Genomic DNA, 14,947 nt, shown 5'->3' on the forward strand with positions numbered 1-14,947 from the left:
ATGGTGGCAAAGAAAGAACTTTGTCCCCGATCCCAGGCTATTGCAGCACTCTGAAAAAGGACAAACGACGACGCTACGTCCCTCTGGTTCTAAACTGCAGGAGGTAGGAGACAGCATGAGGAATCCAAATGCTCAAAAAGAACCATTTCCAACCATTGCTAGGACAGGGATACATGCTCTTTTTCTTCCTCACCTTTGGGCCCTGGCTAATTTTTGGAACAACCTGAAATATTCACTTCACTCTCAGGAAATTGTCAGCAAGCCAGGAAGACCTTAGAGAAAACCAATGGTTTAAACAATCAGCTCCTAGATACATCTACTAGTAGACAAAACCAAAGGTAGAGGAAGGCTAGCTGTTTCACCTGGTCTCCTGCTTTTGATGGTGTCAGTGCAGGGGATGGTACAAGAAATTCCCTGTACAGAGAGACAGCAAACAGCATGTTTTAGTAGCCTTTTATATACTTCATTAATTTCAGCTAATAGCAGTCATCTTCACCAAACTTCTTTCAAGACGCAGGGCCAAGCCCTCGAACAATACAATGAGCAATCTCCTACAAAGCATCCTTTACTAGGCCAGCCAAGCTTGCTCTCCAGCCAGCACCCAGCAAACAAGCTAATACTGTTCAACTGCTGAAAGAAAGAGACAAGAAAGATGCTCCAGTCCTAACCAAACCAAGCATGTGCTGGCACACAAGTCACGCAACTAGAGGTCCAGAAAGCAGATGAGAGCCATAAAGCAGGAGCCAATCAATTACTGTAAAAGGAATGTGATTAGCCAAGAAGCAGGGGAAATGCGAGCTGTTCCCATCCTGCTGCTGGTTTACTCTCAGCAATGAAAATACTAGTTTTCCCTTCCTTTATGAAAGCCATGGTCCATGGGACCCCTTCCTGACACTGGATGGATGTTCCACCGGACAAAGCAGTATCTAGGCAGTCAGGAGACCATCACCTGCCTAGGACTCCTCCAAAGGAGTGTCAGAGATTTACTGAAATGGGGCACAAGCCATGGTCTTGATCTGGAAGGAAGCTGTCTTCCACAAGCAGCCAGGTTTTTCTGTTTCAGCAGCCTGGCTGTAAGTGATGACTGGCATTAGTCCATAGTCTGTGTGAAGTGCCATGTACAGAACTTGCTGGGACCCACCTTTACACCAGGAATCAGCAGCCTTTTCAACAAGAGGGTAAGCCTCCCCACAGTTTAGAAGAGGACAGTGGCTTTGGATCACTGCAGCACTATACCCGACCTCTGCAGGACCAAGTCCAACTCAGAGCTGCTGCTTCTCTTTGACACTCTGAACTCCTGGGCCTGACCCTGTTCATACCATTCAAAACCTTCCCACCTGCCATTTCTGACAACTGCACCAAAGGCTGGATAACAGTCAGTGACCTCCAGAAGTCACCATCACACGTGATATGAAACGTTCCTCTTGCGGAGGGTCTCAAAGCCACAGCTACCAACTCCCAGGTCTTTCAACTATGGAGAGGTGCAGTGGAAGACAGCACAACCTATCTGCAGCCTATAAATATCCCATGAGCTCGGCAACTGTGTGGAACTACTCACTCTACACATTAACTATTCTGAATGGGAGCCCAGAAAGGCTCATCACAAGTTACTACTGCAACAGGGCCACTTCCTGCGTCTGTGGATCTGCTGGTATGTTACAAGACCCTGATTTTGAGCTTCCTAATTATCTGTGATACTGACATCAAATTCCTGCGAAGCATCTTTTCTTTAGTTACACGTAAAGTCACCACAAGCACTTAGTGACAGCACCACATGTTGACTGACCAGGAGCTCACCTGGTCCCTACAGACAACATGGCCAGACAGTCCCCACCTCAAGTATACACACCTCTACATGGGAAAGCATGTATACCATGTAGCTTCCTATCAGAGCACAGGTCCCCAGTTCTCCAAAAGTAACACCATACGAAGGCACCAAAAGATTTTTCCAGTGGTGTCCCACATTGTAGTATCAGCACAGAAAAAAAAAAGAAAAAGAAAAAAAAAAAAAAAAAAAAAGAGACTGATGCAGTGGGCTCCCATGCTTCTGCACTGGGCATCCAGAAGCATGGACACGTGCTGCACGAGGCTGACCCAACTCAGATGCATTAGACTCAACATGCACACGCTGTATAGATGTCACATACCTCTGCATTAAGTCAGAGCTGCCCCAAGGAAACCCAGGCAGAGCACACTCTAAGCTGAAGCAGATGCTGCCACCCTGCAAGTCCTCTGCCACTTCCAGGATGCCTGGGCAGGGAATAGAAGTTTTGCCCAACTAACCCACTTTCTGGTCCCAGCTGACACAAAACATTTTCACTCTGGAAGAAAAATCCATCCCACAGGAACCCCTTCAGGACCTAAAGGTGCATTTACTAGCTCTGGATTGAAGGCAACTGGGAGGTCTGCCATAAGGGACTCAGCTGTGCTGCTAGACCCATGAAGAAAATCCACTCTCCTGAGAGCTACAAAAGCCAGCGAGAAAAAATTCAAATGAACACAGTGCAATGGCAAGACTCTCTACATTAAGGCCCTGTATGGGCTTCCAGTATAGCACAGCTTCAGCTGGGCCCATAGGCAAGTCTCCCTGTGAAAGGCACTAAAATACTGGTTGAGCTAGGCAGGGCTGAATGAACTGGGACAGCTTGTTAGCTGTATGCAAACACAAGTACAGAGTTTGCATATCCATCACAGCTTCTGGAAAAAAGCTTCAATTTGAGAAGCTGCTGCGCCCTGGGGCCAACCAGCTAACAGCCACCAGCACAGCAGCAGCCTTCTCCGAGCCCCTGCCCTGCTGATCACAAAGCCACGTTTGTCACCGTGCTCCTGACACTGGTCTGGTTGTCAACAACGGCGGCATTGCACATTGCAGTGTACAGGGGACAACCTATTTGCTCACAGATGGTGAGACACAAAAGGACCATGAATCTCAAGCTGGTCAGTGCAATGGGGAGGGAAAAAGCTGAAGCCCAGCGAGTGGGCAGGCTAACGTGCTAGCACCAGCTTCCCTGCTATGCTACTCCATGTAGAGCCAGAGCTCCCAAAACACAGAACCCTCTGGCAGACCCTCAGTGTCCTCAGAACCAGCCTGTACATGGCAGGAGCTGCCAGCCATCAGAAAACAAGGACAACCCCACAGCCTCTGTTACCCAGACCCTGAATTCCCAGAGACAGCTGCCAGTGATCAGAGCGGCCACGTAGCAAATAAATTCCTCTCCAAACCCTAGGGGCAGGTCAAAAACCAGCAGAGAAAAGACCTTCCCACACAGCAGCCGGTGCCAGCTCTCCCAGAAACAGATCTCTGCTCCAAGTCATGTGAAGAAGCCTTCCCCGCTTCAACTCGCATCTTCAGCCAGGACCAGAAGAACGGACTCCCACTGCAGCGCTTCAGTTACTGCTCACTGTACCTTCTTTACCTCCAGTTCTTGCAAGATAGAAAATTTTAGGCAACAAGACACACTGACAGATGCCCCGGTGAGGGGATAACCAACACAGATGACTTAGTGGAGCAGGTTACTCAAATGCTGCTTCTGCTGCCTTCAATAGCTAGCTGTGACTGGAAAAACAATGCCTCTGCCACATGTCCTTTAATAAATAACTGATACAACAACCACAACAGTCCCAACCCTCCACTGGGATACAGGATTACACGGCACAGGAAGGTCATCACCAGGCATCTCTGCCTGCCAAAGCCTCCAGAGAATCCCAGCCCATTCCTGCATGGGCTCAATATTAGTGCTACAGCAGTAACAACACAGCGATAGAAACAAGTGAAACCAAGAGCTTCAGAGGAGGGGCTCACGGAGATACTAATACTTCAGCTCTGCAAGCTAGCGCAGTCCTTGGAGACAGTGTTACTCACAGCCCAAGAGCTCACATACTCTCCTAAGGCCACCACTGCATTACATAGATAAGCACATAGACAAAGCGAAGTCACAGAGATTAGACTAATTCCCAGATTTGTACCTTACTTCAACGCCTTCCAAAAAGCCTTCACAAAAGGATTTGGTCCAAAAATTTCCAACAGCAGCCACCAGCAGGATTAAGTTTTATTTAACTTGCCAGCTGCTGCCTAACAAACCAGCACCACCGAGACAAACAGTAACACAGCCACGTGGTGCCACATCCCCCTTCTGGAAAACCACCATCCATCCAGCACAGGTCAGAAGGGCAGGCTCCGAATAACAAACAAGGGATGGAGAGGGCAGGAAATCAATAGGAAGCACCAAAAACACACAGCCCTGACTGCTGCCTCATCAGATGTGCAGCACGATGCAAAGCTGGTGTGACAACATGAAGGTAATTTCCTGCAGGCACAGTCTCTGCTGCGTTCTGCAAGCCCAGGTCTCCTTCATGGGCTCTTACAGAGATCAAATACCCTAAACAACAACATTGTTGTATCTATTTGGATGTAGTGAAGGGTGGAGGAGTAGCACTCCAATTCCAGCAGATAGCCTCAGCTCAGAACAGTTCAGCAACTGCTGTGCAGACATGGAAGAGACTTCCCACCACTTTAAGTACCATGAACTCAAACAGGACTTGAGGAATTTTAACTATGCTCCCTACACCTCTACATATACAGCCTTCAAATCTAGATGGAGGGCCTGATGCACACCCTGAGAGAGGACCAAAGCCAAACACATCTGTGCAGCAGAAAAGCTGGAGGGGAAACCAGATTTTCTTTGCTTATTCTCAGAGCGCCCTTCCCTGAGCGTAGCGAAAGGCATGGTGGTGGCTAACTACCTCTACCTTCAAGAGTCCAGGCCACAGGGCCGCAGACCCAGATGTGTCTGCCAGCTGGGAGACCTGGTAGAGGAGACCAGGAGCATGCTGGAGAAGAGGGACTTACTAAAGGCTCAGCACTCCAAGCACACGGGCCTTGGGCTCATGGGCCATCTACCTCTGTCCCTGCCAGCCAGCCCCTTCTTTCTCAGAGTCCATTATAAAACACTGCCTTCCCAGCTGCCCATCCTGCTCTCACCGTAGCCACGCAGGAAGGAGCATCACTCCTTGCGCCGCCACCCAGAAGATCCCACTCTGGGGGTGAGACTAGGTCCGAGGTTCAGGAATGGCCAAGTTCTAGATGAAACTCGCTGAAGTTGTATTTCAGCAGGAACCAGAAGACCGAGCAGTGGGGCCACCACCATCATCCCGTAACAACAAACAACCCTCAGGTCACAACTCAGATTATGGTGGTTTATGAGCCACTTTTAACAGTGTTGGGCCTTGACCTCAGAGACTGAACCACACTGGAGCACAGCTGCATCACAGACAGTCAGGGCGCACAGATTTACTTCACGGCCATTTCTGACACATAGAGGTAGGTTTTTGCTCTGTGCAGGAATTTGGAGGACTGGAGTCCTCCAGATGGTTTCAAAACACAGAACTGTATCAGAACAGCTGCATTCTCATGTAAGGGGAAAGGTTTTTCTTGACCTTTCTTTCTCTTTTTTTCAAAGATGACAAGAGAGGCTTAAAATTAAGAAACATTCCCATCAAAAACGTAATTGAAAACAATACCTCTCCAAGAAAAATGCTGGCTTCAACATAACACCATATTTTCGGAGAAAATACATTTAGTAAAAATAAAAAATTCTGACCAGCTCTAGCTGCAAACAACTTCAATAGCTGTTTTAAAGCTTCATTGTTTGCATAGTACAGACAAGGCCTTAGGGAAATTGGTCTGCAGCCCGATTTGGCTAACTTGGCTTTCTGAACACCACCCCTGGGCAAAGAAACCAGGCTATGACTGCCATCCAATGTGGCCTTTGGAGCACAGCTCCAACCACAACAGAGAAAGCCGGACACCTACGGAGTCAGTAATAGCTGGGTCTAAACAGCAGGACACACACTGCCTGGCACAGACAATACAAACCAGGGAAGGAGCAAATACCACCAACCTCTCCATCTGCACCCCAGCCCTGGCACCGCTGTGCCTCCCGCACCACCACCACCGCCACAACGCTTGGAAACAGCCTCCAGCAGCCGCTACAGCCAGGACCAGCTCCAGTGCGGATGGGCCACCCCCCAGCATGGGCAGCATTACAGGAACTTCCCACCACAAGCGCAGACAGTGGTTAGCAGCTCTCTGCCAAATCCTCAGCAGCTCAGGAGACAGAGGCATGGGCTGCAGTAACCTACTTGCAAAATATTCAAAAAATAACCTCCAGTGGACACTAGCTAATCAGAGCAGCACATCTCATGCGAGCAGACAGGGAACCACACATCCTCTAGAGCAGGGAGCACAACACATGGGGTGCTGTGGCCTCTCACATGTCACAGAAAGGACAGGGACTGGCCAGGAAATGGAGAAAAGCGATGGCCACCTCACAGCAGGGTCAATGCTGTCACTTGGACAGGAGCACCACAAAGGATGTGAGCACGCAAGGGAATTTTGTAGGCCCTTTTGCTCACAGACCTCTTGCCAACCTCTCCCTGCACAAAATCCACGCTGACATGGAAGTAATCTCCACGTCAGGGGCACGGGACAGGCAAAGGCACAAGGCAGACAGCAAAGTTTCCAACTAGTATTTTTTTTAAAAAGTTCCAAAAATCAAAATAAAACAACTCCCCCAACTCGTGCTACAAAGAGCTGGCATGAAAAGCAGAGGCACCATGCCAGCGGCTCACCACTGCTCAGGGACTGACACTGCTTATTAAGTTTAGAATCCCTTCCCCGGCTCCAAACACTTCCAGCCAGAAGGACAGTCACTGCTGGCATCACTTTCAAAAAGACCCTGCAATAAAAATAAATCACTCGGCCTTTCAGTGAGCGTCAACGCATTTCCCCATGCACATGTGCAGGAGATGAGGTCGCCAAATACCAATGGCATCTGACCCCTGCACTGGGAATTCCAGCAGCACCCGTTTTGTTCTGCCTCCAGAGTGTTGCCCTAATCACTGCCTCATACCCGGCCCTGGAGAGCAGGTGATAATTAAGCAGGTTTGGATTAGATACTGGGCTAGTGATTAATAATACCGATTTTCATTTGACAGCTGAGACCTAGGAATCACTCACCACAGCTCTGAAGTTAAAACCGGCATTGAGACCTGCGAGAGGGAGAAACCAGCAGCAGCGGGAGGAGCAGCACCCCACCACGAATTGCTGGTGTCCTCCCAGCAATGCAGAACAAGTAGGTGAGATGGAGAGGGAGGGATGGTCCCCTTGCAGGAGAAGCAGGCCTTTCTGCTCTCCAGCCTGGAAAAGGAGAGGTGGCCAGGTGAAGTGGAGATATGCAAAATGATCACCCAAGTGCTTTCTCCACACGCAGAAGAAATTCAAACATTCAGGGATTCCAGAAGGCATGGAAAGATGAGATAGAACTTCAAGCCAGGTGCTGAGGACTTACCTGGATGCACAAACTGCACTCCTTTAACGGAAACTGCTTTGAAAAGTTTAATCTAAACTTTAGCACACCCCTATGGGAACACCTTTCGATTGACAGAAAATGAGCAGCATCAATTACAAGCAAGAAACGAGCCAAAAGAAACTACATTTCAATTGATGTAAGAATATCTTCAGAGTTGTACCAGTCACCTGGCCAGATGAAAAGTCAAACCTGTAGTGCAGCCGGGATGAACACGCACACAACCAGCTGGCGAGAAGATCCCTGCTGCCCAGAGACAGGTATGCTTCTCACGATGGACTTGGGCAGGAGGCAACACTTTACACATCACTGAAGCCCGCATCCCAGCATGCTACAGACTACCACAGACCATCAGCACAGTTGTTCCCTTCCCAACAACACAGGTCCCCAGGAGAATTTACAATACTGTTCTTGCAGCACTTTTACAGAGCCGAGAGCTCTCCCACAGTAAGATCCACACAAACCTTTGCCCAAGAAACTCACAGTGTCAAGTGGACAAAACAAGGCACAGGAGCACTGGTAGAATTTCCATTTTACAGGAACAAAAAAGACAGATATGGAAAAGTCTGTTCAAAACCCCATGAAAAACCTGTGGGTGGCTTGATGGAGAACATGGGTCTCACAAGCAGTCATAGCACTGCACTGATCTATGGTGCTCTCCTGCTGACCAGCACACAGATCTCACCTGTAAAATGCTGAATAAAAAGCCTCAAGCTGTAGAAAAAGAACGCCCTCCTTCTCTGATGAGGGCAAGGTTAGCAGGCTAAGGGTAGTTCCACACTTCACAGTGAGGCACATCCACACAAAGTATCTCGGGTCCAAGAAGAGTGTACCGTATCTATACATTGCCATATTTCCACCATCAGCCTGCTTTAGCTGCTCCACAGATCTCCATGCCCTGGGATCAGCAATACACAAAGCTAACAAGGGCACAAACGTCTGCACCCTGCGCCAGTGCTCCACACTGCTGGGCTCAGGCTGGATTCTCCATTTGCAGCTGTAGCCCACTACACATCGGGTACACCAGGTGACGAAACCCTGCAGCCTTCCTGCTGCTCACAGCTCCTCTCCCCAGGATCAGGTGCATGAAATCTCATTTCTCCTCCTTCCCACCTAGAGGTGACACCATTCTGGGGTCATCTTAATTTGGGGCTGAGCGCTTTGACTAGGATTAGTTCCCGGCATAGCCCGACAACTCCACAGCCACCCAGGGGAGCCTCAGTTCACATTTCCAAGGAGATGTAAACACTGAAGCTGCTCCATCACCACCCTGATTCTCAGAGCAAACAAATATTAACAAGATAAACAAAAGAATGAAAAATCCCACACACCAAGACTGCAGCTGTAATACTGCCTTGGGGATGGGGTGAGCTGAAGGGAATGCCAGGCTGGAGATCCACAGCCTGGAAAGAGAAGGAAAAGGGAGAAACAGATTCAGTCTGGGCAACAGAGGTGAGAGGAAACGCTGGACCATGTCTTGCTGCAGCTGACCCTGGAAGGTGAGATGCCTCTACTCCTGACGAGAGGAAAACTTAGTCTTATGCCACAGGGATCCTGCAAAAGGTCCAATCACTGACAAAAAGCATGAGCCATCCGGATCTGCAGGTCTCCTCCTCGATCAGCTGGCGTAAAGCCATCCACTGTTAACGGCTCATCTCTTTCATGAAGGGGCTTTACCCTGGGTACTACCTCTGGATACTGCACAAGCGACAAAAACCAGCCCAGCTCTGAAACTGCCAGCACAAAGCAGGCCACCCTCCATGCTGGGCAGAGGGCACCTTGGGGGAAGGGGCCGAGAGGGATACACGTGTGAGAGCGCAATGCCCTTCCTTGGCACACAGCTTCTGAATACAGCCATTGTTAAACTCCTCCTGGTTTTCACTAACTGCCCGAGCATTTACAGTCAAGCAGCTGAGGTGGCTCCTGTCCGTCTGTCCCCGTCTCTCCCTGCAGACCAATGGTTTGCTTTCTCCTGGACACCAGCTACCAGGGATCATGAAATATTTCGGTTGGACTCAATGATCTTAAAGGTCTTTTCTGATCTAAACGATTCTGTGATTCTATTTTGAATGGTGCCTGGGGCTGCAGGGCTTCTCGGCGACAAGGCTGCAGCTGGACTGCTCTGGCTGTTCCCCACCATGCTCCAGCTAACCACCAGCACATTCTTCAGCTCTCCGGAAAGGAGCAAAACCAGCTTTCCTGATGGGACATCCATGGTGGCACCGTGAGAGGCCTTCTCTCCTCTGTTCCACACAAGGCCTTGCCACACGCTGCTCCAACTGCACAACTCATTACACAGGACTTTGCCAAGGAACAGGCTGCCTACACGCAGCCTCCGACCCCCCTCAGCTACACCTTCCCTTCCAGAGAAGTTCACTCTTCCCAGAAGAATTAGCTGAATCAGTCCCAACAAAAATCTCATCCCCGTTCATTTCTGACGCAACTAAACTCGCTGTGTCTTCCTGAGTGATTTTCCCCTCTCCCTGCTAGCATCCACAACTCCCTACACTGCTTTATTGCCGAGTTTCATTAATCTACCATCTGCCTCCTCTTGTGGAGCCTTAAAGAAACAGAGGAGGATGAAAAGGCACAGCACAGAACTTTGCTGCCACCAGACCCCTCTTCCCAATGCGAGACGCTGCTATTTATTACTAAACTTTGTTTATAGTTACGCAGACACTCTCCCACCCACATGGCAATGTTTCATTCAAGACAAGTTTGAATTCACTTCAAGAACAACATTTCAAAGGATCCCGAAGCATTTGTTTACAAACAGCATGCACGGAGAATTCGCTTCTCCCACCAATGAACACGGTCCCCTCTGAGACACGGAGAGGCAGCTGTTCCATAGCACCCAACGCTACTCAACAGCTGAGGGACAGGAAATGATCCACAGACAACTGATACTGCCTTGGAAATTTATGGAAAATGAGGGCTGGAGACTTCTTTTGCCTGGAGAGAGCGGAGAAGCTTCTGAGGACCAAAAGCTCTCCACTTGGTCAGGAGGAATTTAGGGAGGCAAAGCATCCCAGACTGTGGTCAAAGGAGTGACTCCAAATTTCAAGCCTCATCTGAAAGCTGGCACCTCCCAAGCTAACGGGAACCTGGGCACTGGGACAATTTGGCTGCAGAGGGCAGAGCACCCCCTGCTGAGGCAGCCACACCGATCTCCATCCAAGCCCTGAACAGGCCCAGCCCTGTTCAATGTAGGGTACGAGCCAAGATCACAGCCTAGGGAGGTATTTGGCGCAATAAGATGACACTAGGAAGACTACAAAACTGAAAGCTTTTTACAGTCCCAGCCTCCATACTGTAAACACTTAAATCTTCAAAGGGACAAACAAATCTAGAGGAAGGAGGATCACGCAAATCTTTCAAATACCAAAGTGCCCAGAATGGTAAAGGGTCACACATTACGGAAGCCAAAAGAAGCTACTTTCCCAGGATGGAAACAGAGATCCTCAAAAAGGCTAGAGGAAATACAGATGTAGGAAGATGCTGGACAAAAACTGAGGACAAAGGGTCCTACAGAGAGCCGGCTTCGCAGGGTACTTGCTCCGCAGAGTGGTCACTGACTTTACAAAGGCAGGAGACAGCAAGGGCTCTCCAGAAGACTAGTGAGTACAACTGTCCAAACAAGGGACAGAGTATACCTCCTCACCCCCAAACAGCCACACATGATGGAAGAAACCAAAGGGCATCATCACAAAATAAGTGATGAAAATACCAATGTTGAAAGAGAGCTGCCCTGAAGATGGGATGCGAGGCAGGGCAGCGCCCCTTTTCTATAGAGACCCATCTCAGAGATCGAGTGTGGGACATCTTACATTGAAGATGGAACGTGTACCTCGCACAGCGGGTCTTGCACACACCCCTTGCCCAGAGATGGGCAGCACGTGGAGAGCTCTCCCTCCTTCTCCATGGAGGCACAGGAGAAGAAAGCTGGTCCCCTTTACCCATTCTTCCCAAAGATGAGATACGGAGGACAAAGCTGCCAAAATGGATGGTCCTCCCCAAAATGGATGGCCGAAGAACAAAACTGTCCCCAAATCCACTCTCTGGGAACGGCTGATGGAGGGGGCACTACCCCTGCACCCTCTTGGCTGAGGGAACAAGGGGCAGCCCTCCCCGGGCAGGCACAGTGGGAGATGCCTAGGCCCTTTAGATGGAGAATAACAATCCCAAGTAGGATACGTGGGGGGACACCACCCCTATACACCCCCAGGGTGGGCTGCACTGGCAAAGCGCTACCCAAACATCATGAGCACGGGGAGGGGGTGATCCTCAGACAGGGTGATGGTGTCCTCCAGGGTGCCTCTGGCAGACGTAAGGGTGCAGCCCTGGAGAAGGTGCCCGGAGAATACCACCAGCTCCCCCACAGAGGAGCGAGCTGGGGGGGAGGAGGGGGGGGGGGCGGGGCAGCGGCCCCCAGAACTAACGGGAGAAGGGGGGGTGGGGGAAGGGAGGATGGGGGACTGTCCCCAGAGGCAGCACACAGGGACCACCAGCCCCAGAGAATGTGCACGGGTGGGTATCGCTCCCAGCCCGCCCCCCCAGGTGAAGTAGCTGGGGATGCTCGCACCCCTGGATGGGGTGCACGCGAGGGGGCCCTCCCCCCGACAGGGGGCAAGGACAGGGGGACAGGATGGGGGGGCGATGACCATCCCTGTCCCCTTCCAAGGCAAGGCAGTAGGGGCGGCGGGCGGACACGGGTCCCCCTCCCCAGACCGGCACGAGGGGCCGCCATCCCGAAGGGCACCGCCCGGCCCCGGGGGTCCCAGCCCCCCCGGGCGTGGGGGGGGGGGGGGCAGCCGGCCCCAGCAGCGTGCGGGGCGGGTGTCCCCAGGAGGCCCAAGCAGCTCCCCCCCCCCCCGCCCCCCCCCGGGAGCCCGCCCTCCGCGCGTGGGCACGGGGGGCTCCCCCCCGGCGGCGGCGGGCCGGGCCCGGGTCCGCGCTCACCCGAAGTCGTCGTCCATGGACTTGAAGTAGAACTTGTAGTTGGGGCGGTTGAGGAGGCCCTTGAAGTCGCCGAGGGTGACGCGTTCGGCCGGGATCGGCAGCTTCACCAGGTACGGCGTCTCCTGCTCGTCCAGGTGGTAAATGATCTTGGTCTCGGCCGCCGCCATGGCGCCCCTGCCCGGCCGCCAGGCCTCCGCCGCCTCCCCTCCTCCGCCCGCGGCGCGGCCCGCGACCCCCGGCCGCCGCCTCGGCCCCGGCCCCCGCCCGGCCCGGCCCGGCCCCCGCCCCGCCTCGGCCCCGGCCCGGCTGCGGCCCCGCGCGCCCGGTCCCCCCGCGCCCCTTGTTCTCCGGGTCCCAGCGCCGCCCGGCCGCAGAGCGCAGGCTCGGGCTCCGGCGGCTCCGCCCCCGCCCGCCGCCCCGGCTCCGCCGGAACCGGAACCGGCGCCCCGCGGGGGGCCGCGCCGCGCACCCAGCCCGCAGCCGGGAGCCGGCAGCCCGGGACGGGGGCTCGGGGCTCGACACAACCCCGAGCCAGACCCCGCCAGCTCCCGCGCCGGTAGGCGCCCCCCGCAGCTGGAGCCACCCCCGGCGCCATCCGCCCCTCTCCCCCGGGCCACGCGCCCCCCGGGCCGGCAAAGCCCCACCGCCCGTGCGCGGGTTCGGATTTTTGCTTTACATCCGCGCCCCCTTATATACAGCCTCGTGCCCGCCGTGCGCCCACAGCCCCCGTCCGCACCGGCACGCACCCCTCCTGGGCTCCCACCCCATTCAGCCTTCATCCCCTCTTGCACCCACTGATGCTGCTTCACACTTTTCATTCCTGTGCCACACGTGCTCCTGGGTCCCACCACTTCCACTGCTTCTCATGCACACCCCCCAGGCCTCCCACCTCTGCAGCCCTGGTCCTCTCTCACACACCTTCCAGCCCTCCCCACGCTCCTCGTACTACGTGTCCCTTGAGTACAGCTTACAGAACATGAAGCGTATCCTGTTCCACCCTGTCCTCCCGTGTCCAGACTCCTTTGAACTCCCCGTGCTCTGTCTCTGATGACCAGCCCATACAGGGACTCTGCTGCACAAGAGGAGCACATTACCTCCCGCCCCAGTTCCCCTCCAGCTGTGACTTCCCTCCAAACCCCTTGTCACCATGCAACAACCACCCCCTACACCTGGGCGCTGGGTGCCTTCAAGTTCCCCAGCCTCATTTCCTCACGAAGCAGGCTCCCTCCTCTGCTCTGCATGAGCATCCTCCTTTCCACATACATGCACAGTTGAAGAGGCCACGGTATCAACTCCAACAGCCCCTTGGCTCTGTGGTTCCTTCCCCATCCTCTCTCTCCCTGGACTCTATCACTCTCTCGCCTACAGTCACCAGCACTGTGATCCCAGCCCCTAGGACTTGCCTCGGTGCTGCAGCGATCCTGGGTTGGCTGGCTTCCCCTCTGGAAACCTTGCCAGCACCCAAGGGGCGCCGAGGAACCGTCTTCATCAGCAGTTTCCTGGAGCTGTGGCCGAGAGCAAAGCTGGGGTGGATGGGGCCTGGGCAACACCCACCACCAGGGAGGGCCAGAACCGCCTTGCACTGTCCTGGATTAGAAGGAACAAGTGCAGGGAAGAACCACACCGTGGGCCTGCATGGGGTATGAGAGTAGATCACCAGCCCTCAGCACCAGACTCACCTGCCGTAGGAAGAGGAGCCAGAGAGATCTTATAGAGAACAGAGCCAAGCTCCTCAGGCACACAGGCATGAGCTAAATAGCCTCCTCATGCATGAAAGAGTCCTGTAGGCGTTGCTAGCAATTATCTGGGCAGCACTGCTAGACTAGGTAAAGAATCCGACATTAAATTAAAAAAAAAAATAAATTCAAGGGAAGACCTCAGGTTAGCAGAAGTTGTAAGAGGCGTGAGGCTCTCCCATGTTTCCACACCAGCTCTTGGAAGACTGTCACTTCCTCATGCTTGGAGCTCTGTGGTAAAAGCCAGCATACCTGGAAAGAAGAATCCAGGTCAGGAATGGAAATGTTTAGTTTAAGCTTTTTCTTACTGTGTCAATCCTGACAGAGCTAATCTCAAAGTCTTTTTGCAACACCTCCCTGCCCCAAAAGCTGGGCTCCTGTGAAAGAATGAGAAGTCTTCCCCCGAGAGGGCCACTCTCTCGCCCACCTCCCAGCACAGCTGTGGATGCACCTTGGAGCCTGCATTCTATGTACTAGACACCTTTGGGAGCTCAGCACTTCAAAAAATTGCCCTTTTGGTGACAAAGGAGCACATGCAGCCCAGAGGAAGAGTGTCACACACACTCACACCCATGGCGGTAGCAGATGAAATCTCATTGTCATAGCAGCCTTTTCTTTTAAAGCAGGCCAAGTGATTGAACAGACTCAAATCAATAGATTGATTTAACTTTTCACAGAGGTCTTGTGAAGTACAACTCACTCCTAATGGAGGAACACAGAGCCAAATAAATTAGCAGTAGGGGATTCTGAACAGCCTGTTGGCTTATGTCTACATTTAAAAACTGCAGCATCGATAGCATTGCTTCTCCTTACAGAGTAAACAGGCTCCAGGCATTTTAGTGCATCTTGAAACAGCCCGAAGCAGAAGTGGATGTACTTGAGTTC

General features: G+C 52.6%; 2 protein-coding genes across 7 annotated transcripts in view; one reads left to right on the forward strand and one right to left on the reverse strand.

Annotated features, from left to right (window-relative positions):
• Positions 1-12,726, reverse strand: part of DVL3 (dishevelled segment polarity protein 3) — a 35,791-nt gene extending 23,065 nt beyond the window's left edge. Inside the window, exon 1 of one of the 6 annotated variants that reach the window (XM_080409160.1) lies at positions 12,327-12,726. In XM_080409160.1, the coding sequence (XP_080265286.1) occupies positions 12,327-12,493 (167 nt within the window). In that variant the 5' untranslated portion in view covers positions 12,494-12,726. The remainder of the gene's footprint in view (positions 1-12,326) is intronic. The other 5 variants (XM_080409163.1, XM_080409161.1, XM_080409164.1 and 2 more) reach the window with 5 other exon arrangements.
• Positions 1-14,947, forward strand: part of ABCC5 (ATP binding cassette subfamily C member 5) — a 205,787-nt gene that overhangs the window by 101,149 nt on the left and 89,691 nt on the right. The gene's annotated exons all lie outside the window — the stretch shown is intronic.

This window comes from Falco punctatus (assembly GCF_963210335.1).
Source record: "Falco punctatus genome assembly, chromosome: 13".
Classification (NCBI taxonomy): domain Eukaryota; kingdom Metazoa; phylum Chordata; class Aves; order Falconiformes; family Falconidae; genus Falco; species Falco punctatus.